This window comes from Acromyrmex echinatior, chromosome 7 (assembly GCF_024713525.1).
Source record: "Acromyrmex echinatior isolate Ae372 chromosome 7, ASM2471352v2, whole genome shotgun sequence".
NCBI lineage: Eukaryota > Metazoa > Arthropoda > Insecta > Hymenoptera > Formicidae > Acromyrmex > Acromyrmex echinatior.
The window spans coordinates 8,021,536-8,045,745 of record NC_141858.1 but is presented as its reverse complement, the minus strand read 5'-3'; the positions used below and the strand labels follow the sequence as shown (position 1 = coordinate 8,045,745).

At 36.6% G+C, this 24,210-nt stretch overlaps 1 protein-coding gene across 2 annotated transcripts in view; it reads left to right on the top strand.

Moving 5' to 3' along the window:
- Positions 1 to 24,210, top strand: part of LOC105153672 (uncharacterized) — a 48,783-nt gene that overhangs the window by 17,807 nt on the left and 6,766 nt on the right. The window contains exons 3-7 of one of the 2 annotated variants that reach the window (XM_011068657.2): positions 7,880 to 9,507; positions 10,172 to 11,278; positions 12,419 to 12,863; positions 13,345 to 13,445; positions 14,388 to 24,080. In XM_011068657.2, the coding sequence (XP_011066959.2) occupies positions 7,880 to 9,507; positions 10,172 to 11,278; positions 12,419 to 12,863; positions 13,345 to 13,445; positions 14,388 to 24,080 (12,974 nt within the window). The remainder of the gene's footprint in view (positions 1 to 7,879; positions 9,508 to 10,171; positions 11,279 to 12,418; positions 12,864 to 13,344; positions 13,446 to 14,387; positions 24,081 to 24,210) is intronic. The other variant, XM_087408162.1, reaches the window with a different exon arrangement.

Sequence of the window (24,210 nt, the reverse complement as noted above, 5' to 3'; positions counted from 1 at the left end):
AATTCTTGCGGATTATATTAAAATATATTTTTTAATAAAACAAAATTTCTAATCAATAGAATAGATTTGTAAAATACCAAAAATTCTCTTTATGTTACGATAATCAATATAACTATATATATTTGAAATAGAATTATGCCTAACCAGAAGACGAACGGTTATCGAATGAGATAAATATGATTTTTTTTATTCCGAAATAAAAGGTTTTAGTTTTAATGGAAAATAATTTTTGGTTATTTCTTATCCTATTAAGAAGGTTCGACTGTTAGACAAAAACCGACTTAAAAACTTAATTTTTTTATATGATATGAAATAAATACTGTACACAAATAATTCCACAATTTGAGCAATATTGATCATATAATTTTCTTGTAATGTTATTCTAAATTGATTATTTTAAGCATATCGTCTTATGGGAGGCGATCATTCCGAAGTAGATAATCACCGATTTAATACACACTCGGCCAACTTAGGACTTTGAAAAACTAGAATTTGACAGATGAAATATCAACAGTTATGCATAAAAAAGAAAATGAATTTAAAGCTTTATTGTCACAGAGTTTACCTTTACCTCACGTATCGCATTAGTAATAACAGACTTGGCAACGTCGCAGTGCGCAGCTAATGTGAAGCCAACTTCATATAATTTAAAATCCATCTTGATGTAAAGAAACAGATATGAAAATGATATACAAAATCGACCTTTATATCGATTCTGAATTTCTCCCTTATTATTCACCATAACTGGTCACTGCTCGTCACATCGCGAAGTGCAACGTTGCCAAGTATACACTCGACCTCTCTAGTCATTGACAATCTCATGCATTTGTTAATATTCTATACACTAATAATTTACTAAAAATATAGCGCAGATAGTATCCACAATTCATTACACTAATATTGCATATGATTTAAAATCGCTGTAATGACAATTTATTTCAGTCACATTTTTTAAGTAATTCGAAAGTAATAGTCGAACCTCCTAAATGCAAATATTTTTTTTATTGAAAAATATTTCTAATATATTTTTAATATATTTTTTTATATATTTTGCAAGGATGTTCATTATATGTTTTCTTGTTTCTGATATTATGATTCTAAAGATCCGTGGTAAGAAGTCTTAACAAAATAGAATGGAGTAAATCCTTGCGCATTTATCCTTACGTTAATTATCAATTGAAAAAAAGTTTCCATAAAATTCACAATTCAATCATATCGACCCCCGTGTATTCAGCTATGAACGCAAATATGACTGTCGGATTGCGACGACGCAATGATTGTTTTCAAGGCTCCAACGAAGCAGCTATGATGTTTATATTTGCATCTGTGAAGCAGATGGATGTGTATTTCCAATAACTCTACACTCTCCCTTTTTACAAATATTACAATTAGAATGGTCAAACACATATATATATATATATATATATATATATATAATAATATAAATAACTTTAATTATATTAAAATTGCTCAAAATGATGTAGATCCATGGCGTTTCTTTAAAAAGATTCGATTTCGATAAAAAACAAAAAAGTATACATAAATTGCAGCCATGCGAACTTACAACACCGAACAATTTTTTATCGCAATGCGTATTGCCGAGTCACGCTATCCTCGATTGCTTGGGAACTGTATACACAGCACGACTTCTTTTGTCCTTTGCAAGTTACAGAAACTCGTTTTCCTAATCAAAACGATGTAGCTACGCTAATCCGCTAATTTCAGTCTCATTATCTTCATTTTTACTTAATCACCTTCGGCGTGGCCGAAGTAAACGGCAGCGACCGTCATCGGAATCGTATGCGCAATACGCGCATATCCTCCTGTCGCGAATCGTCGCGTCACATCCATCGCGACTATCGCGAGAAGTACGGTTGTGCACTGCACTCTCCGTAACTCGTTGCGTTGCGCAACACGACGTCCGTCACATCCACGGACCTGCGGCGGTTGTGTATACAAAACGCACGGGATTTTGAAAGTAGTCACGCTGGTTGAGATCGTAATCGCTGCGAGTCGTTGGCGGCTGCGGTGTCGACGTCACGCCGCAAATAATTATCGGGCCTGGCTTGCGCGCCTCGTGCGGACGCAAACGCGATGCCGCGATGCCACGATGCGGCGTCGCGGCGTCGCGGCGTCGCATCGGCGAATCCCAATGAGCGCCCCGAGCGATGCCACACCGACCGCGATTTCTCGATTAGGATACGTAGAATCCGGTGAAATGTATTCAAGGCGTGATTCGTAAGGCTCTACTTGTTTGATGTGAACTTATGTTTCAAAATGGGCCTTATAAATTGTGGCCGCTACACACTGCTCCCGCTTCCTTTCAGGAACATATTGAGACTTATCACCGTTGAAATACTATGTCTTCTCCTATCTCGGACTACACTGACAATGAGTGTCCGATATGAGGAAAATGTCTCCTGAGAGGACGAATATTTTTCACAGAATTTTTCCGCGAACGATATTCTCCTGGAAGAAAAAATATTCCGTAGAAAATTTTCTTGAGATTTTATTTCTGGAAATTATTCCTAAAATTATTCCCTGATGAAGAAAATTTCCCTGGAAATTGTGTCTGATGTAATTTTTCGCGGAAAGTATTTCATGAGAAGATGGAGAAATTTTTATATAAAAAATGCAAATAAGGGAAATAGAAAGTATTTTACTTTAACTGGATACGTGATGATTGTGATGAATAATACATTGATAAATAATTTTTTTTTATTTATTATTATGTATAATATGTTTCTATGCTAATTTTGTTTAGTTATTTCCAGGATTGGGTAGTAACTAGTTAAAACGTTAAAAGTTATTATAAAAAAAAGTTAAAAGTTAATAATTTTTAATTTAACTTTAGTTAATTTTAAATGCATTAATTTTTAACTTAATTTAGTTACTTTTAAATTTTAATTTATTAATTTTTTTTAAATTAAAAATTTTTCTATCTCTCTTAATGCTAATATTTTTTTCTATAAAATCTTAAACATTAGAGAATTAATTTAGAAAAAGTTCAGTGATTTTATGATTAAAGACTATAAGACTTACTTCATATGATAGCCAGTTTTTATTAGCTCGCTAGATTTTTTGTCAATTCCCGTTGATATTTGAATCATATTAATTTTAGGTGTCGTAAACCTTATATTTCAGCAACATAAATATAAAATGAGTCTTAGAATTATTGTAAAAAGAATTATTGTAAAACAGTGCCGTACATCCATCCATTTTTTAAATTTTTATTTTTTATATTATATTTTTTATAACAAATATCTAGTCAATGTACTCGTAAATATACGTGAGTATTCGTTTCAGAAGTTAAAGAAAATTAAGTAATTTACATGTGAAAAAATTAAAAATTTATCTAATAATCTATATTATAAGTGTTATTTAAAATAATCTCATTTTAAGAAAAATTAGGACATTTTGATCTCAAAATAATTTTTTTTTAAATTAACTTTTTTTTAAACTTGAGTGAATTCAATTTTAACTTAACTTTTATTAAATTAATGTTTTATTCCAACTTTTAACTTAATTTTATTAACATGGTTATTTCATTACAAAGGATTGATTTTAAAGATTGATAAATTATTTCCTTTTTTTATTTGTATACAGGGTGTTCTGCTTTAACTTTGCCAGTCAAAGGTCTCAAAACTTATGAGTTTTAGAAGAAAATTTTTTTAATAAAAGTTGTATTGTTTTATAGTGGAAGCGCAAATAATGGTAAAATTAACTCTCTATTGGCAAGGTGGATTTTTAGGATGTCTAGTAAAGTAGGGTCGACCCAGTGCTCATTTTTCATTTGATTAAATAAATGTATCAAATAAATGAAAAAAGTAAATAATAACATAAACTTTATTCCTTTATTAGTGTTTATTTATAGACAAAAATATAGTTTTATGTATTTATGCTTTATAAATTTATATTTTAAATTAAAAATTAAATAAAAACGCTTTGACTAGTACATAAATAAATTGCTTCAATCTCGAAATATTTTATATACAATTAAAATAACTACAAAGACATTGCACAATAGTCATAAAAAAATATTTAGCTTATTACTTTAGTCTCAAAATAATAAACAAATAGTAAATATCATTATGAAATGTAAAATTTTATCTGAATTTATATCATAAATGCATAAACAAGCTTTGACATAAACAAAAATTGGAGGGATATGTCACCTAAACGATTTCGACCGCTAAGACATGTAGTGAATGAATTGAAAATAGGTTAGCCGAGACCACATAACCGTAAAATAATCAATGCATATGCAATATAAAATAAACTAACGATTTGGGATCCATGGGATCATTTTTATTCGAACTTACCAACGGAGGGTTAAGTTTCACACAAAAATAAATTTTTGAATCCATTATCATTTTTTTAAATGAAATTCTTTAAGTTTTTCACGTAATATGATTTCTCTAATTATTCTATGTAAATTAAGGTAGATTTATCGAAAAATCAATTGTTTATGAGATATTTTATATTTTAGTTTGACATATTTTGACATAAAATATTTCGTCATAGTTCTATAATATATATTAGGTGTTGGAATTAATTCGTAGCGTTTTTTAATGAAAGAATGTTATTTATTTCACATGAGCATTAAAAAATACATTAATGAAAGTACTTCCCATCACTTGTAAAACGCTACGAATTAATTCCAACACCTAATATATTACTTCTTTTATAATCGTATCTAATATTTTTATTCATAGAATAATTAAATGAATCAATTGATGTAAAAAAAACACATACAACTTTTGTCTGAACTGTTTTCTTCTAAAATTTACGGTTTTTGAGATATTTGACTGACAAAGTGGAATGCCTGCATAATAAGTTTCTGTATTAGTTATTATTTAACTCTTTTATTATTAAGGATAATGGTACAATAATCTTGGATCACTATAATAAAAATATAAATAAATAACTTATGTTACTGCCTCGCGAATTACTTTATTACATAGGTATGTACGTAAAATAATGGCGAAAAAGAATTACTCACTTTAGAGATTAAAATATGATGAAGAGATAAATTGCTCTAGGATAATCGTATTAGGATTTCCCTTGATAATAGGAGCGGTAAATAATACTATTCATTATGAAAATGTAACTTGTTTTATTTATTGACGATGATTTTGAGGCAATATGTCGTAACGGCTCTCAAAGAGAAGAATTCCTTAGAGTTCCTTTAGAATTCCTTAGAATTGTACATTCTTGGTGGGATTAATTCTTTCGCAATTTTAACGATGATAAAGTCCCAACGGATCTATAGGTACCCACTACGCGTTGCACGGAATCATATGAAACGTGAAGGGGAAAGCTCAGAAGACATGGACGAGAAATAAATCGATATCGTGTAAAATGGGGGAGGGGGTGGAGTGGGTATGTATATCGGTATCATTAATAGTTCGCGATAGGTAAACCATTAATTACCGTTATTGTCAACGTCTTTCGCAAAACGAACCGGATGGTCGAAGGGATTGTCGCGGGTATTGCTAAGCCGGCCGGTTTTTACCACCTCGGGGCTGTTGTCAGGGGCTGCGGTTGTATGTCTGCGCGCGTACAAATGCAGGCGCGTATGTGTGCGAGATATACATGTATATCTGTCTCTCTCCCTTTCGTAGAGCACGCTACTCGTACAAACGTAACCCCTTTCGACGTGGCAGAGGGACGGTTATCGATTCTCGCAGCCTCCCTTCTCCCCGACTTCCGGATAAAAAAGTGTCGGCAGAGACACAACCGTGAAGAGCCTTTACCCTCTTTCTCTCTTTCTGATTTTCTCGCGATGGATGGTATCTGTTTTTTCATTTTTTTTTTCTGTATTTTTTAAATTTCTTTTTCAAAAAATAAAATATGCTTTTTTAAATGATGGAAACTGTGAGGGACTATACGGTTCAGTGTGAAGAATCGAGATGTAATCTGTGATTTGTAAAATTTATTTCAAACCTGCAAGTTGTCAACTTATATGACTAAACTAAGTTTTTCTTTTGTGAGTTATAAATTATTTTTTTTTTTATTCTTTTTTGTGAAAAATAATGAAGATTTTCTGGCTGTTATGTTAGGCAATACCAACAACATTATGAAACAATTAAAAACGAAGGATTTAATATTTATTCATTTGTGAAAATTACAAAGTGCAAATAGTTAAAATGTGCGCTGACATTTTTCATTATAGTTGCATTGCAACAATTTTTTACTTTATCGTTGTCACTTAATGCTAATCATAGTTTATTTCATTATTTATATTTTTTTTCATTCCATTTTTTAAAAAAGTTGCATTGATAAGATAAATTCAGGTTAACTAAATTTTTATTTTTATATTTTGGTACGATTATAAAAAAGACAATGAAATAATAATTAAGTTATAATTAACTCGTTTTATCGAGATGCGACCAGAGTGGAGAATCAGTTAAACCAAGATTAATATTAAGCAGCACCGGTGAACAGAGATTTACACGAGATTACGTGAAACTTCGCCAGTCCTAAATAAATAAACAGCCGTCGTACTTCGCTTGTTTCTCAATGGCAACGATTTATCGCCTCGCTGTACGCTGTCCGTTTTTAAACAATTATCTTCGCGATCCAAAAATAAATTACGCGATATCTGTGAGAGGAGACTGAGAACTTTAAAAGGAGGTTCTCGCGTTTGAGTCGTATTTGAATATAAAACAAGTCTATAATACATATGTAGTACGAAGGTTGATTATATCTAAAAAAAATTTCGCTAATTTTTAAAAATATTTAATTCTAAATGTTTAATGTAATTTTACAAGTATACGCAAAATCTTATCTCTTATAGGCATTTTTTCTTAATTTGAAATATTTGCGTATAAGGCAGAAATTTAAAAAATGTTATACAAGTATAGAATAAACACTTCAATCTATTTTAGTAAAGTTTTTGTCTAAATTAACCGTGCATAATTTGAAAGAAATTTATATTTTTCGATGAAGAAAATCATGAATATTTGTCAAATGGACGACGCGTATATATAGAGTTATGCGTATTATATTAAATCTACCAATAGCAACTTTTAAATTTGTATCATATAATTGCGCGATGTTACATTATCTCTATCTCTATTATTTGCATATTTTGCCGTATTCACTAATTTGAGAGCAAGACATGTATATAAACTCAATGATATATAACCTCAAGCATATTGATCAAACCTATCATCGAATAAGCGTTTTATAAATTTTATAATATACTATAATATACTATATAAATTATAATATACTATAAATAAGCGTTTTCGTTAATTTAAAATATTTAATAACAGAGAACAGGTTGAAGTTATACGAGTAAATGCAAAAATTACTTATTGAATGTAATTTTACTATATATAGGAAAAAGTTGTTCGTTTTAGCATAAAAAACAACTTCTGCCTTTAGCAAAATTGCGTCCGATAAGTAGTTTTTGTAGGAGAGCAGGTTAACAAATAAGTGCAAAAATTATTTATCGGATGCAACTTTGTTAAAGAAAAAAGTTGTTTGTTTTAGCATAAAGTGTCACGTCTTGTATTTCGCGGGCGCGAATTTTGAAACATCCTATATAAAGAAATGGTTGATAAGGTTTTTATATTATTACTTTAATCATTTGTTAACATTTTTACAATTTAAAAAATTTTAACTTATCTATTGATCAGGAAGTAGCGCGAGAACCTCCTTAAACAAATTCCCTGATTCCCTAATCGAACAAATTTATACTTGTATCACTTCAACTTATTGCACCGTGTGCACCAGTTCAGAGAGTGCAAGAAAAAAAAACATCTATTCTTCAATGATCAAAAGTGCAAGATGCTAAATATTTCGCAATAATTGAAAGTTCGACAGGAAGCATTACGTAAACAGCGACTATTATAAAGAAAATCTTTTTTAGAGGCGGCTTCGGCGGACCTAACTGGTAGCGAGACACCGAACGACGATACGATTGAGGGTTATCACACGGCGAAGTTGTCCGGCATCCCTTCGGCATCCGGTTTGACTACGTCGTCCGATAGGATGGTAGCGTCGACGCAAAGCCTGGAGGATCTGGGCGTCAACCATCCTGCCAACGCGGCAGGGAGCAACGCCGATCGTCAGCAGCATCAACAGCAACAACAGCATCTGCAGGAACGCTACGGTCATGCCTACAGATCATCGGCGCAGACTGCCCAGGACAAGCGATCGCGGCTGAGCAACGTAATCAACAACCTGCGCAAAAAGGTGCCAGATGGAGCAGCCAGCGGAAACTCGGACTCGCCGAGGAAGGAAGAGGACGATCGGAATAGCGTCGAGAGAAACCTGGAAACTCTGGAGAAATATGTGATGACGGTGCTGAATGGCGTGATCAAGGACAACGAGGAGGAAGACAAGAATATAGAGAAAATGAAAGAGCTGGAAAGGCAGAGGAAAAGTACTGATGAAGAGGAAGAAGAAGAAGAGGAAGAGGAAGAAGATCCAACAGATATGGCAGTCAAGTCTGAGCCTTCAAGCGAAGGTGATATCGAAGCAGCTGTTGTGCCGCGGTTAGAGGACTCTTCGACGGTCAAAAATACCGAAGACGCTGAATTCTTGGAGATTATAGACTGCTTGAGTACAAAAGAAATGACAGAAGAGAGTTTACAAGATTCGGAGGACAGAATTAGTCAAGATTCAAAGGAATCACCTTCGAGGATAGAGGAAGAAGATCTAGACGTTGAGCAGAAAGAATCATCCGAAGATGATCGAAGCGTTTCGAGAGAGAAGGAGAGTCGAACACTAAGCACAATTATAATGGACAGATTGAGTGAGCATCAGGTCGAGGAAAGAGCGAATGTTGATGATGGCAGAGGAAACCGAATGCGTGATGAATATGCAATCTCAAAAGATACCACGGTGCGAACGATTTGCGGTGAATTGCTAGACGATCTGTTGAGCGATGTCTATCGCATTGTCGACGATCATGAGAACCAGCAAAAGACCGAAGAATATCAGAAATCGAAGAAGACTGACGCGACCGAATCGAGGGTGGAGGAGACCAAAGATTCAAGTATCAGCGTTCAGGAGTTGTCCATGACGGGCCTGCATTGCAGTCTACCCTTGGATAAAGTCGCGTCCGTGCTTCAAAACTGTCAGACGAGCGAATCGGTAACCTCACGACTCTCTTCAGGATCGTCCTCGAGTCCTCCGTCGGTCCAGAAGTCGAAACCGTCGTCCAGTACTCCACCGGTCAGAGTCCTCTGTCTTTACTGCGACAGGAAGTTCCTGTCCATGTCCCGACGACAGCGACATATGGAGAAAGCACATCAGCTCAGCGGTGGCAGGAGATCGGAGAGGAATCTCCGAAAACCCTCCCAGAACTGCCAGTACTGCTCTGAGAAATCTGCCGATACCCTGGAGGCGTTATTCCAACACATGGTCGCTAGTCACGGAGACAAGTATCACGCGTGCGTCCAATGTTTGACGAGGTATCTCACCCGGGAAGCTTTGGTGGGACACATAAGCGAGACGCACGGGGGAAATGCCGAGAGAATCAGTCAGGTTCAGGTAAATGTCGCGAAAAATCGATGAACGATGTGAATGCTGTTTCTTGTGTCTTAGAATAGAATATAGAACTTTAATGTTTTGTTCGATATTTTATTGGATGTTAAAAATTATTAAATCTATGAAAATTTGTTGATCTTTCATTCTTGTTTATTATATACTTATTATTATATTATATTTCTGTGTGTGTATGTGTGTGCGTGTAGAAATACACACACACACACACATATTGTATATATATATATATATATACTCATATTATTCTACTATTGAATATCCACTCAATTAATTCTTTTAAAATTCTTTCGACTCTTTTTTGATTCTATACATAGTTATTCTATTTATAATCGCGATATTTTTTAGTTTTTTAGTAAATCTATATCGTTAAATCTTTAATAACTTTGATATTTAATAACTTTGAGTGAAGGAATGTTATTTCACTATAATAGAAACAAGAATCAAAAATAATAACAAATTCCAAGGTAACTGAGTAATAACTCGTGACATTTCATTCCTTGAAGGACGAAGAAATTCAAAGTGAGAAGAACAAAAATATTTTCAGAAATTGACACGTGAATACGTTTTACTTCTAATTCGATTCGAAAAGATTTCTATCTTGAAGATACTATTAAGCTATTATTAGACAAGCACATCTTTGTTCTTCCAGCCGGAGAAAATCAAAGAAGGATCGCCCCCCTGCAGAGATTTTTGTAGTCAAAATCTACGTGAGAAAATGAACGTGTCAGTTAAAGAGAGAAGATCTGAAGAAAAGGAATCGGAGGATCAAGATGACAATCGACGGTTGGACAGAACGAAACTTATTGCGACGCGAGAACCCATCGATAATCCGGCCAGTCCTGAGTTTGACAGTTCATTTTACAGTAATGTGAGCTGCAACATTCGTGAGAACCTGCTGCACCATCTGGATGGCAAGCTGCAGATAAGCGGTGCGTCATCCTCGACGTGCACACCACCGATTGCTACCTCAAACTCGACGGCGACGACGACGGAATCAAAATCGCCGCAACAACAATCGCAACATACATATTACGAGCACAACGTCAATCAAATCCAATTTCCCATCGATATCTCACTGACCGCGGCGACTCCGGTTTACAGTAAAGACTATTCGGTCAGCGAAGAGTACGAAAACTCGAGTGAATATGCCCGGAAAGCCGGTAAAATGAGCAGCGGTTCACGACCGCGTCGAGTCTCTTTCGAGAAGTATAATTTCCCGCGAAAGTACGACGGCAGGGAACAGTGGACGTGCTCGATCAAGGATCTCAGCAAGTTTGACATCTCCACGCAGCTGACACTTCGAAAGAAGCAACAGCTTATTAAGGAGCGTCTCGCTGGAAGCAGACTACATCAGACTCAGTTGCTATCCTGTGAAATCACTGAAGTATCTCTTCGCGATCAGAATCAGACTGAGCTTGCCATCGAAATGGCAGTGAGAGATCAGAATAACGCTGGTGATACCGATTGTGTGGTCGATACAGGTGCCGCGACTCTCGATGTCCATTGCGATGTTGGCGAACTGCTTCCAAATGAAATTAAGGAGGAACCGATTAAGGAAGAACCCGAGTCATCCGTGACTTCGACGTCGACGATTATTACGGAATTCAGTGTTGAATTCGCAGATTTTATGAGACTGAGAAGGCGCGAGGAAAGCGACAATGAAGTCACTAATGCTCAGGGAATCGTTTATGCTGAACTGAGCGGCGAATGGTCACGAATGCGGATCTACATCTGTGGCGCTTGTGGTTCCAGACATGTAAATATATAGCTTCTACATTATATACATTTTCTTTATAATATCATATTCTGTTAAAAACAAATTTAATAAGGGATATCATTAACAAAATTAATCAATTAAATTGTTGATAATTGCAATAATTTAAATCTTGGCATTTATTTTTTCGAAAGACATGATTGTTTCTTATCCATTTCTTATCCTCTCAGTGTTTTATTTCTTATAATCGAAATATCAGCATTAGATTACTTGATTAGTGCTTATCCGTTACAATATTATCAAAGGTGCAAAGATGCTAATATGGCTCTATAATTGATTTATGTCATCTTAAAATATTATCTAAGATTATCTTAAATATACAAACCGACTAAATACTACCGGCTTAAAATCTTTATTACGAAAAATTCTTTTATGGAGTGATTTAATAAATATAAGATTTCTATTTCAATATCTTAAGTGAATAAACAAGACGTTTAATTGTATAATTTTGATATTTCAAATTTATTAATTGAATTTAATATAGAACTTTATGATTTTTTAAACAAGAAAATATCACAATTTTCAAATATATAACGATATATGAACAATAGATGAAAAAAACTGTGAATTATAAAAGATATCCGGCAAGTTTTTATATACGATTTTAAATATTACTGTCGTATTGCAAATGGTGCATTTTCATTAGTATGGACGTGGTCTAGATAATTTATCAAGCAACGTACTTGATCTTTGACATTCGTGCGATACACATACAAACCGGATAGTAAGCGTTCGCAGTGAGTCTTCTAAATCACGGATTCAATTTTGTCTCTCTACGATGGTTTATTCTTTCCCGTATACAAAGCGAATAATTTATATCTAATGAAATATCTATAATGCTCTGAATCAGAATAAAACTCCATTACCATTTTCAGTAGTAACATAAAATCAGCAGTACTATAAGTACATCAACAGTATCATAAAATCAGCAATAATATAAAAATAGCTTATGTATATGCTGTATTATCGAAATATCGAAGGAATCCATATAATACCTACATCTTCTATGTTGTTAGCGCGTTAATCAGATTTACAAGAATTGAAATATTATGTATTCAATATCGATTGAGAAACGAAACACCAAGCAGAGATGCGACTTGAACCGTCGATATTTTTGTGCAGGTAACACTAAAGGAGATGGAGGATCACAAAGCTTCCACGCATCCACGTGTCCTGTGCTCGCACTTCGACCTGGCCGGCGATCAACGCGAGCACTACAAGCATCTGTATCTACCGGGACGAGATGCGCCTACTGATGCTGCACGTAACGACTCTCTCGAGGAGATGGTATGCACCAAATGCGCTAAGAGTTGCCCAAACATGGGTGAATTGCATCGCCATATGCTGGAGTGTGGAGGTGATCAGGCTTGGTTGCTCGGCCTCACCGGTAGTGGCAAGAAGAAGTGCAAGTGGCGGCCGTTCGGTAGCCGCAGCCGTCGACGGCGTCAGCGCGGCATGAAGAGAAACATACAGAACTCGCAGACGCAGCCGCAACCACGGATTATCAACACGGAGAAACCCAAAGAGAAACAAGCACCGACTGGCCCTAGAGTTCGCCCGAGTGACCGTAAGAATGAAATTCGCTCTTTTAGAACGAAAATGCTTTATGTGAAGTCAATCTAGTTTTTTCATATTGTTCCTTATCTTGCATACTTTATGTAACAGGTTCGAATAAACGAATAAACAAATAAGTACAAGAAACGAATCAAAGATATAAAAAGAAATGTATATATATGTATATGTATCTATATATTTATATAAATTGACAAACAGATGATGATGTGCTTTTTATGGAGTAAATTCTCTTCTAACACAGAGACATAATTACATGAATTACAAATTAAAAAGTATTGACGCACGGTATATGTGATATATATATTCTTCGTCTATGATCTTTAAATTTCATTGCTCAGAAGAAGAACTTATTACAATTTAAATGAACTTATTACAATTTACTAAGATTTAATTATCTTAAATATTAAACGAAAATTACAAGAGGTTGCAATATATACATAGCTTCATGACTGATCGCTCGAATACTTTTTCAGGCGAAAGTATTCAGAAAATGCTAGCTAATCTGCCGGCTAAAAGAGCCACAAGGAAGGTTTTGCAAGACAACATGATGCGATCGCAGGGCCGACTTCGTAACGTAAGTAATTTAATAGCGCATAACAATATCTATCTTCACCTCAATAATATACTCAATCAAAATTGGATCGATATTAGAATCATAAAGGCAATAGAATCATAATAGCCGACTAATTTAAGAATGTTGACAACATAATATCTAATGTTAATGGGCTTTTCTATGTAAAGATTTTATAATAATATAATTAGATATTATTCTTCCGATGAAACTATTTCGTCAGAATATGAAAGTCATATTATGTCATATCATACAATATCAAAATTAAAATTGTTCAATGAAAAGCTGCTTGAAACATCTTTCTTGATCGTTAATAATTAGTTTCAATTACATTTCAATTTGTATTATTCGAGAAAATCATACAATTCCTTATAATTTCCTACTGGCAAAAAATTAATATAAACGGGGCATAATAAATGAGACTGATTGAAATCGTAGATATAGTTTAACGTAATTTTGTGACAACGTAATTTATGAAGACAAATTACGTAAGTAATGAAACATTGTACCGCCGGTCAATCTGAGTAACGCAAATATGCTAAATAATTATGAAAAATTTGAGATTCGTCAAAATAATGATAGAACGTTATTGCCTTGCGCGCTTCGTCGCACACGAGCGAAGGCATCGATTAGTTGACATACGCGCTTGTCGAAGTACACATTCCTATGATCGTGCACGCAGTCGCGCAGGGAAAGCAATTTTTATACTATAACATTGTATTCATTTTATTTTTCTTTCATTAAAAATGCTGCTTTTCTTGCTTTAATACTTTTGTACTTCTATTTCGTACTTCTTTATACAAAGGTAAATTGTAAATAAAAATATAAGATGAAAATGTTATTAGCTTTCTACAGATAAAAGCTTTAAATTTTGTCTTAATAATAATGAAACTGAATTTATCAGCACAAAAGCTGTAGTGGTATCTTTGGATTTTGTTGAAATAGGCGCAAACCAGAACAAGGCCTTGCATAATCGGCGACAACTCGTCCCGAATCTCTCGCAACAAAGCCGCTCTGCGGAATAAACTGCTGAAGAACGCCAAATCGATTCAACGGAATCGCTGTCGAAGTGACAACATCGCCGCGGTAATCGAGAGCGTCGTGAGGAAGTGTCACGAAACTGAAAAAAAATCGGATAATGATGTCGACAAAATCACCGAAACTGAAAACGAGGATAAGAAAGATGCCAAAGAGATGAACGAAGGTTCGTCAAAGGCAACCAGCAAAGCTTCGGATCAGAATGATAGAACTATTCGACCGAGAGTTGGACGACCTAAGATTCTCGGCAAGAAGAGGAATGTGAAAAACCCACAACTTCAAAGCAAAAGTAGCAACAAGCTAGTGAAAGCGATGGGCAAGTTTGCGAAGTTTAAGAATGATATTACATCCGAGACGAAGGGCGAAGGCGAGGAGACATCCTCCCCAAAGAGTATACCAAAGAACGCAAAGACGACGCTGAAAGTAATTGACAAAGATGACGTCAATGCCGATAGTAAAAAGATATCGACGATTTCTGGAATAAAAAATAAAAACAAATTGACGCAAAACATATTGAAGAGAAAACGTCCTGTGGACCCGGTGGCATCCTTCAATGCTTCTATCAAGGCAAAATCACAGTTACGAACGCAGGATGGTAAGTTCGCTCGCAATCCAAACAAGAATTTGCAGGCGAAATCGTCCGAAGAGAAAACAGATAACGGAAAATACAAGACTGCTGACTGGATCGAAATTAAACCCAAGCTGAAAGCGGCGCAGAAGTTGAAAAAGATTGGGATCCAGCTGCCACGAAGAGTCACTCGGCTATCGTCGGATAGCGACAAGATGCCGACTTTGGAACCAGTCGTACAGATCGTTTCCTCCAATGAGGAATATGCCGATAAGTCGGCGAACGATTTACCTATCTTGTCGCCAGTAACGTCGGGTTCTCTTCAGGATCAAAAGGCATCTCGAATTTCCACCAAGTGCATTTTAAAGGAAAAAGAGGAGAATATTGAGGCTAATGCCGATCTCGAGGTTGTCCCTGAAAAAAGAAAAAAGGGACAGAAATCAACGAGAGGAAGAAAACCGAAAGAGGAAACGAAAGACATGGCGAAGCGGAAGAAGACTAATACAGTCGAAGAAAACAAAACTTCCAAAAATAACGTAGTAATATTAAAAGATGATAAAACGAAAGGTAGGAAGAGTTTAAATGCTAATAGTGCGGTCTTAAATGCTAATAGTAGTGAAAATAGCAAGGAAGAAATATCGAAGAAAGAGGCAATTGCCAAAAAAGATTCTAAGCCTAAAAAGGAAGAAGCGACGAAGGAAACTCGAAGCAACTCGAAAACCAGAGTAAACAAGGATTTCGTGAAACTGTCGGACATTCCATTCGAGGTGAAGAAACTACTGTATTCGGCTCAATGTATCCTTGACAAGGACGATCTCTTGAGCACACTAGAGCTCGCATCTAACGACTCAAAACGCAATCTGAGGCAATTGGCACCAAGATCGAAAGTGCTTCAAGTGAATAACAAGAAACCGCGAGAACTCGATGACGAATCAGACGGCTCGAAAGATACGTGTAAAAAGGAGAAGATTGAAGCGATTAAAAAATCATCCAGAAAAAACGCTGAGAAGAAGAGTGACGATAAACTAGCGAAAATGAGTCTAGAGAAGGATTCGACTAGCAACGCGATTACCAATGTAGCGCAAAGTGAAAAAAATCAACAAGGTAAAAGAGACAGAGCAGTGAAAACGAAGGAAATTACGATTGATAATTCCGATATGAAAAGTAAAATCGACGGCAGACAAACGAGAGGATCAGTGAGCGACGTTAAGAGTGAGCCTTCCTTAGAAATTGTAAACGATAGTCTTCGAAAAGGCAGATCTTTGCTGGGAAAACGTCGGAATCGTAACAAATCGCTCGACAAAGATGAAGAAAACAACTTACGCGTGTCCAAAGCGCAGAGTAGCAGCGAAAATGCCTCGTCGAGCGGAAAGGAAGCTGAGAAAGAGCTTGGGGAAGTTATCGATAAAATTTCTAACAAGGAAATTGAAGGTGAGAGCGATAAAAATTCCGATGATCACTTAGATTCGACAGTAGTGAATATCAATTTAAGTCACTTGCAATCGGAGACGAGTAACCTGTCCATTGATAGTGGTAAGGAAAACTCTTTGGAAACATCCGTGAACGTTCACAGTAAACTGAAGGTAGGGAGACCTAAGAAGTCATGGGGCGCGCGTCGCGAGAAATCGTTGAGGAAGAGGTCCTTAAACAATGTCATCGGTATTCTGACGGAGGGCATGAATATCCCTGTCGAGGCGCAGCAGAACGTGCAGGTGCTCACGGTTCAGACTAGTTTGGATAATCCGGATAGGTTGGCGCGGAATGGAAGTGCTCAACAACCAAGCGGTGGTGAGGGCGACGTGATCGTAGTAGACTCAGCATTCAGCGAGCTGCCGGCCCTTCCTAAAAGCGAAGAGAAATCCGCAGAGAACGAAGCTGTTACGGCGACGAGCACAACCGATAACTCTCACGCAGACGATAAAAAGAATGCTTGTCCTGATGAAGCGCAACTTGAAACCGTCTTCGCCGATGGAAAAGTCGACGTATCGTTGACAGTTACAACTGCTAAGGCGTGTTCGCCAACCAATGACATTATCCTCGATCTGTCTAGAAGGAAACCCAAGGGTAAAGGCTCTTTCTTAGAGAAAATTGTGTCGAAGATAGCTAAGCAGAAAGACGCTTTGCTAGAAGGAGAGGTAGGTTCTTTGCTTGACACTGCAGCCGATGAGTTGACTAGCATTCTCGATGAGGTCGGACCCACCTTGACTGATAATACGGAGAGTACAAATTCCGACGAGGCAAACCTTTCAGAGAACGATAAAAGTGTGATAGTTACATCCACTGACAAAGAATTGCCAGTGATTGTCGAACCTGAAATTCAAGCATTGGAAAACGAAAAAATCAATATTGAGAGCGCGGTTTCCAAATGTTCAACGGATTCTTTGGACATGTCAGACAATCTCGAAAAAAACTTGGCAACAAAGGCTGAAATTCAAAGTGAGAATCAACTTAAAGCAGATAATGCTTCAAACGTTGGGATGAAGAATAACGATGACTTGCACAGAAAAGTGAGTTCTATTGAAGAAAATATTGACTCTTGTGAAAATAAATCGATAATAAATAAAGAACCAGTTATTCCAATAACAATTTCAAATGAGAATCTTGCATCATTAACCGATATTTCAATTTCTTGTTCGTTAATTACACAAAAAGAAAATTTAGAAAAACCTGAAAGAAAGAAAGGAGTTACAAAATCCAGAAGAAAATCCAACAAAAGATCACTGGACGCAAGATCTAGGAAAAATAAGAAAAGATCACTAGAAATCGTCGAAGATTGCACAGAAGAAGATACGCAGAAGGAACTTGAATTGAATGACACGTTTAAGTCTAATGTTGGAAATGAATTTTCAAAGGAAGACGATAGTGTGGAGACTTCAAACACAGATATCGAAAAGTTACTTCAAAATAGTGAAAGCGAAATTATCAAGGACAACTCAAAGTCAACAAATTTAGAAAAGAATCTTACGAAAGCTAATAATGAATCAAATTTAGAAAAATTTACCGATTTTTCAGAAATCACTTGTGAAAATATGAAATTAATGGCGAGCCTTGAGAAATCTCTTGACAAAATAACTTCCGATGAAGATACTGTTACCAATGATCAATCGATAGAATCAATCGAAAAAAGTACTAATTTTTCTTCAGATAAAAGTGTTGAGTGTAAAAAATCTGTAAATAGAAATAAAAAAAAGAATCGAGTTAATTCGAACGGATCTAGGCGTAAATCGAAGAGAAAATTGAAATCTATCTTATCAATAACTCCTTCGATGGATGCTACTATAAACATCCTCCAAACTTCTGTAGACTCTATAGATGAAAGAGAGGAGATACCATCTTCGTCGACCATTGCGAGAGAATCTTTAGAATCAACCGATATACAATCGATAAAAATTGGGACCACTAGCGACTCAGACGTTCCTTTAGAAAACTTCTTGCATTCAGTAGAAATAGTGCCCGAGAAATATAAAGAGACACAAAATATAGACTTAAAAAATTCAAGTCTCGTTAATTCGATATCTTCAAAAACAACAGAGAAACGTGGTGCGAAAAAGAAGTCATTGGCTGAAGAGCATCTGGAACTATCGGAAGACAAGTCTGCTAAAGTTGTTTTGAAACTCAATGATGAATCCAACATCGCTGATACTAACGAGCAATTATCTGTCAGCTTAGAGCATTTCAAAATACCGGAAGTGAAGGATCTACCGCAGAGTGCGAAAAAACGAGGCCCGAAAAAGAAGTCGCAATCCGAGGACGATCGCTGGAACAGCGGAAGCGTTTCCGAAAAGTCTCGAACGAACGAGAAACTCATGGAGATCGGCGAGATATCTAACTCGATCGAAGAGAAAGTCGAAGAACAAGAAGAAATAGAGAAATGTGTTATTGGAGAAGAATCGAGTACGAAGAAGCTCGGAAGATCGAGTTCTTCAGGGTCGATCGGTCTCGCTCCATCTTTACCCAAGACAAGATCTATGTTCAAGAGAAAAACACAACTGTCTAATGAAGACCTTGCTGATTCCAGCATTCGAAATCAGAGTGCCGAAAGCATGGATGATTTGTCCGAGAGCTCGTGTGTCAGCGAGTCCAGCTACTTTAGGAAGAAGCGATTCGCGAAGAAAAAGAAAAAAGAGGAGACAGTTGACAGCACCCGAGCCGATGCTTTTCTCATAGATTCGACAGCCTTAAAAAGCAGTAAGCAAAATCCGAAAAGGAAAACCAAATCATTACTCGATGAGCACCTTAATTTGTCTGACATGGATGACATTGACATTCCAATGGACATCCAAGCTTCATTAGAAAATACGGAAGCCTTGGAAAAGATTGAACGAGAGTTTGCACTCACTGAAAAATCTTTGGATTCACAAAACGAAGACACAGACAAACCAACGGATGATACAGAGAACAAAGATTCGCACGTCACTTTAGAACCAACACCTAATAATTATGATTTTTCGGATAATCCGGTTACCCCGAAGAAACGCGCGGGAGGCAATTTTGTGGTGGTGCACACAAAAACCGGTGAGATTTTGATTGTGGAGAAGAAGAAGAAGCTAACGAAGGAGGCGGCGAAATTTTTCTGTGACGTATGCTCTACAAGCTTCACTCGCAAGAGTTCTCTAAAGAAACATACGTTGTCACAGTCGCATTTATCACAGTTGACAAAATCCACCAAAGACAAAGTCGAGCCTGTTAACAGCAATACGTTCGAGAATACTGAAGAGGACGACAACGAATGGAAGAATAATTCAGAAAATGATCAACAAACGAAAAACATTCTAGAAGACACTCGATCTCATGAAACCGATCAGAAGTCTTTGGAGCTAGACGAGAGCTTTGTTCCTTACACAAATAGTACTGAATTAACGAAATCTCTTGTGGATCTCGGAACGAGGCAGATGTTGGAAGATAAACTGCTGGACGAAGAGATTTGCAAGATTACTGAAAACATGAGCCATGACGAATACGTTTTGACTGATCAAGTGACACCGGAAGATCCAATGTTGTCATCAACGCCGATCAAAGCCGTCCAAAAAAATCAGGAGGATTCAGGACGAGGCAAAAACAGTGACAAGAAACGGAATAAGTCGAAGAAAAGGAATCTGGCAGAAGAACATTTGCTCTTGGATTCTCCTAAATTAGAAAATTCTAAAATTGATTCGGACGAAGTTGCGAAACCAACCAATGATATCATGCGAATTTCCTCGCCATCTTGTGATCATTCTTCGACAAAGGAAATAATGGAAACGGTAGAAAAAATCGAAGATATTTCTAAAGAATGTGTAGATAACGTTAAAACGAAAAATCGATCAGAATTAATTGTTACATCTTTGAATGAAGAAACAACTTTGAAATCAATATGTGATATTGAAGGGAAAACTGATCAGCAAACAGAATCCACGAAGACTACGAAGAAAACGCTAAAAAAAGTCTCTAAAGTTTATAACGAGGAAAAAGAAGAGATTTCAGATTTAACTGAGACAAATCGTTTTAGTCTAAGACCCAGAAGAAGTAAAAATATTCAGCATTATGAGGAATCTGATATTGAAGTTGATATATATTTTATGGATACTTCCATGGAGATTAACAGTGATGAGATAGAAGACAGCCGTGATGCGCAAAAGAAACAGAACGAAGTAGAAGAAGAAACCAACAGAGATACACTACAGGATAGCTGCACTGACGATAAGAGTTCCCAGGACATAGAAGTCGCAAAATCGAAGACAGACTCAACGAACGGTACTAAGAAAAAGAAACGTGGAAGACCGAGGCTTAAAAATCGAATTATTTCGAATCCCAGTAACGCTTCAGCTCCCACAAACCTCGAAGTTAACGGAAATGATTCTGTCGCTACGACTAATCTTGATGAATCAAAAGATGAGGATCAAAAATTAAATTTGGATACCAAAGAGCGTTTTGACAAAACCAACAAACCGTCATATATTGATGCAAATGCCCAACCTCCTAAACGAAGTCGGGGCAGACCCAGAAAAAATCCTGTATCCATTACAAATAATTCTTCAGTACAAGCAGATAATTCGAGTGCTTCCGAATCGACGAAATCAAATTATGATGAAACGAAAGAAAAGGCAGACGTGATTGAATCATGTTCCAAAATGATTGTCGAAGAAATCACGTCGATCAGTTCTTTGATACCGAATGCGGAGTCTTCATCTGCCGTTCAAGATCATATTTCAGAATCAAATTTATCGGAAACGAAAAAAGATTTATTAAATACTGAAAATGTTCAAAACCTCGAGCTAAACATTTCCAAAGATCGATTGGCGCAGACAATAGAATCTACGAATATTGCGATAGACGACACCGTACTCTGGAATTGCGAGAATGTGCTTACCTCTAACATTCCATCAGAAAAAGTCGAAATATTGATGCCATCAGAAACAAACACACATATTGACGATATAAAATGTGTGCTAGAAGACAAACAAAATGATACGAATGTGAATGTTTTAGCACTAACGACCAAATCATCAATTGAACTTCCACCACAAATTACCGAACAGATATCGATTGATGATTTGAAATCGGCTGAATCAAAAACAATTGAATTCGACAACAATGAAAGCTTCGAAATTCCAAAATCAACAGACATTTTAAAAGAGAAACAAATAAAGTCAAGAGAGGAACTTCCCGAAGAAGAAGTTCCCAAAGCAAAAATTTTGTCATCAGAAGATGAGGATAAAGCGTTAGCCGAAGACAATAAATCTCTTCTCATCGCAAATTTCCATGAATCTCAGAAGGTAATAAATGATTCTGGGAATGATAGCACTTACGATGAAAAGACGATTCGATTGGAATCTACCAAGAAATTATCCAGAAAGTCAACGAGTAAGGAACGAGAAACTGATCGTAAAAGATTAAAAACATCCAAGGATAAAAAGAAAAAAATCAAAGTCGCTGAACTGTCGAGTGACAGCGAGAACGAGGATGACAGACTCGAATCTGCTGCTTCGAGTAAGAGTAAAATTGTGAAGAGTGTGTTCGGCCGAGTGTTTGGTGGCGAGAAAGCGGACAAGGTGAAGGAAGTATTGAATGATTGGGTATCACGGTCAGAAGATGACTCAGATATATCTAGAAGTGCTTTGGATGCTAGATCCTATCTGCGTGGATTGACAAAGTTCTCCGAGAATGGACACAAGAAAGAAAAGAAATGCCACTTTGGCTCTGAAACAAAGAAGGATACTGAGCGATTATCCAAAAAGAAAGGAAATGAGAAGTGCAGCAGTGAGGTTCACGGGAAAGCGAAGAATCGAAAGAAGCGAGAGAAGGATATCGAATCGATACCTGACGATCGTATCGGCTCACCTATCAATCCGGTCAAACGAAGATATAGAGAGAGCAAGATCAGAGCGGACGAGAAGATTCTAAGAGCTTTCAATGATGAGTTATTAACGATTTCGGATGAAGATAACAAAATTAAGGAAATGAGCAATCAGATTAATAATGAATTGAACGATAAAGATAAGGAAACAAGGAGACACTATGAAAAAGACTTGAATAAGGAACGAACGAAAAATAAGAATTTGATCTCTGAGAATTGGGAGAGTCTTCGAATCGAACGCAACACTCATGGAAAATCGAAAAATAGTTCCAGTCATCGTAAGAAACAAGATGCTAAGGAGCGTTCTTTGTCACCATCGCAATCCGAATCCAAATACAGGTGGAGGGAGAGCAAGACCAAAGCCGGCGAGAGGATCTGGAGAGCCTTTGACAATGAGATTTCATCGTGCCTTTCCGACGATCAGAATCTTAATGAATTTCACGGAATTTCTAAGGAGCAACAGATTGAGTTCTATGAATCTGAAGACCCGAATTGTTCAGATAATTCGAAGAGTGTCAAACAAAAAGATGACGATGCTTGGAAAAACATCAGTTCGATAGATCACGAACAGAGTGTAGTGCACAGTGGACGCGGGAGATCCAGAAAAAATTCGAACAGTCGCAAGAAACAAGATTTCAATCTGATTAAAATAAGTAAGACAAAAACGGACAAAAAGATTTTAAGGGATTACGAGTCATCGATTCCTTCGAGAAATCGAGAAACGAAGAGCGAAATGCAAAACGATCAAACGATACTATCAACAAGTGAATCGAGGAATCGATCGAAAACTTTGACCAAAGATAACTCTTATGAGTTCTACGGCGATTCAGTTGTTTCGGAGCATGTGAATAAAGACCAAGATAATTTGCTGATACATTTGGATCGGTCAATAAGTTCTAGGAAAAACAAAAAAAGGATCAATGAAGATTGGAAACATTCAGTGAGGAACCTAAAATTTGATCTGGACGATGATCAGCCGACCGAGAAGGAAATTGGACACAAGGAAGAGGATACAATATCATCGCGTAGTTGCAGCAGTTTAGCAGTCGAAGAACCAATAAGGAAGAATCAATTGGTCGATCTTGATGGAAGTTCTCAGATGAATCGAAAGTCTGATGACAATGATAACGTCAATGAGGAGGACAACGAGGAAGATGACAGTGATCTCGAGCAACGAAGAATGTCACCATTTTACGCTCGCGAGACTTCCGATAACTCCATAGAAAGCAGTTCCGAGGAAGAGGAGGAAGAAGAGGATGGCGAGGAAGAGGAAGAAGAGGAGGAACGCGTAATGTACGAGGATAATTCCAGAAAGACAAATCCTAGCGAATTCTCTGGGGAGAAGATCATAATCAGGTCGCCATCTTCGGGTCATAGATCGGATGTGGTAACGATTGCACCCACAGACGCGATGGAGGACAATGCTTTAGATGTACCAAGAGAGATCGAGTCAACGACGGAACCGCGGCAAGGCAAAATTCTTAATTTCGATGAGGAGCTCTTCGTGGAATGTTGCTCGAGATTGAAAGCTACGAGTGAGAACGAGTTGAGAGGTGCGAAGAAGATTAAGCTCGATCACACGGAATCATATCACAGGCGAGATGATCAATCGCAAGGATTCAGAGTCAATAGAGATCGATGGAGAGACGTGGAGAGTCAAAATAGTCTCGGTAGTCTTCTGGAGTCAGTGAATCAAGTGAGTATTATACATTAGATATTTTTCTGCTTGGATAACTTATTAATATATAATTAATGAATCGTTAATAAGTTAGTTATTTTGTACACAAGGCAAATGTAATATTGTTTATCTAATTCGTTTAGTGTGT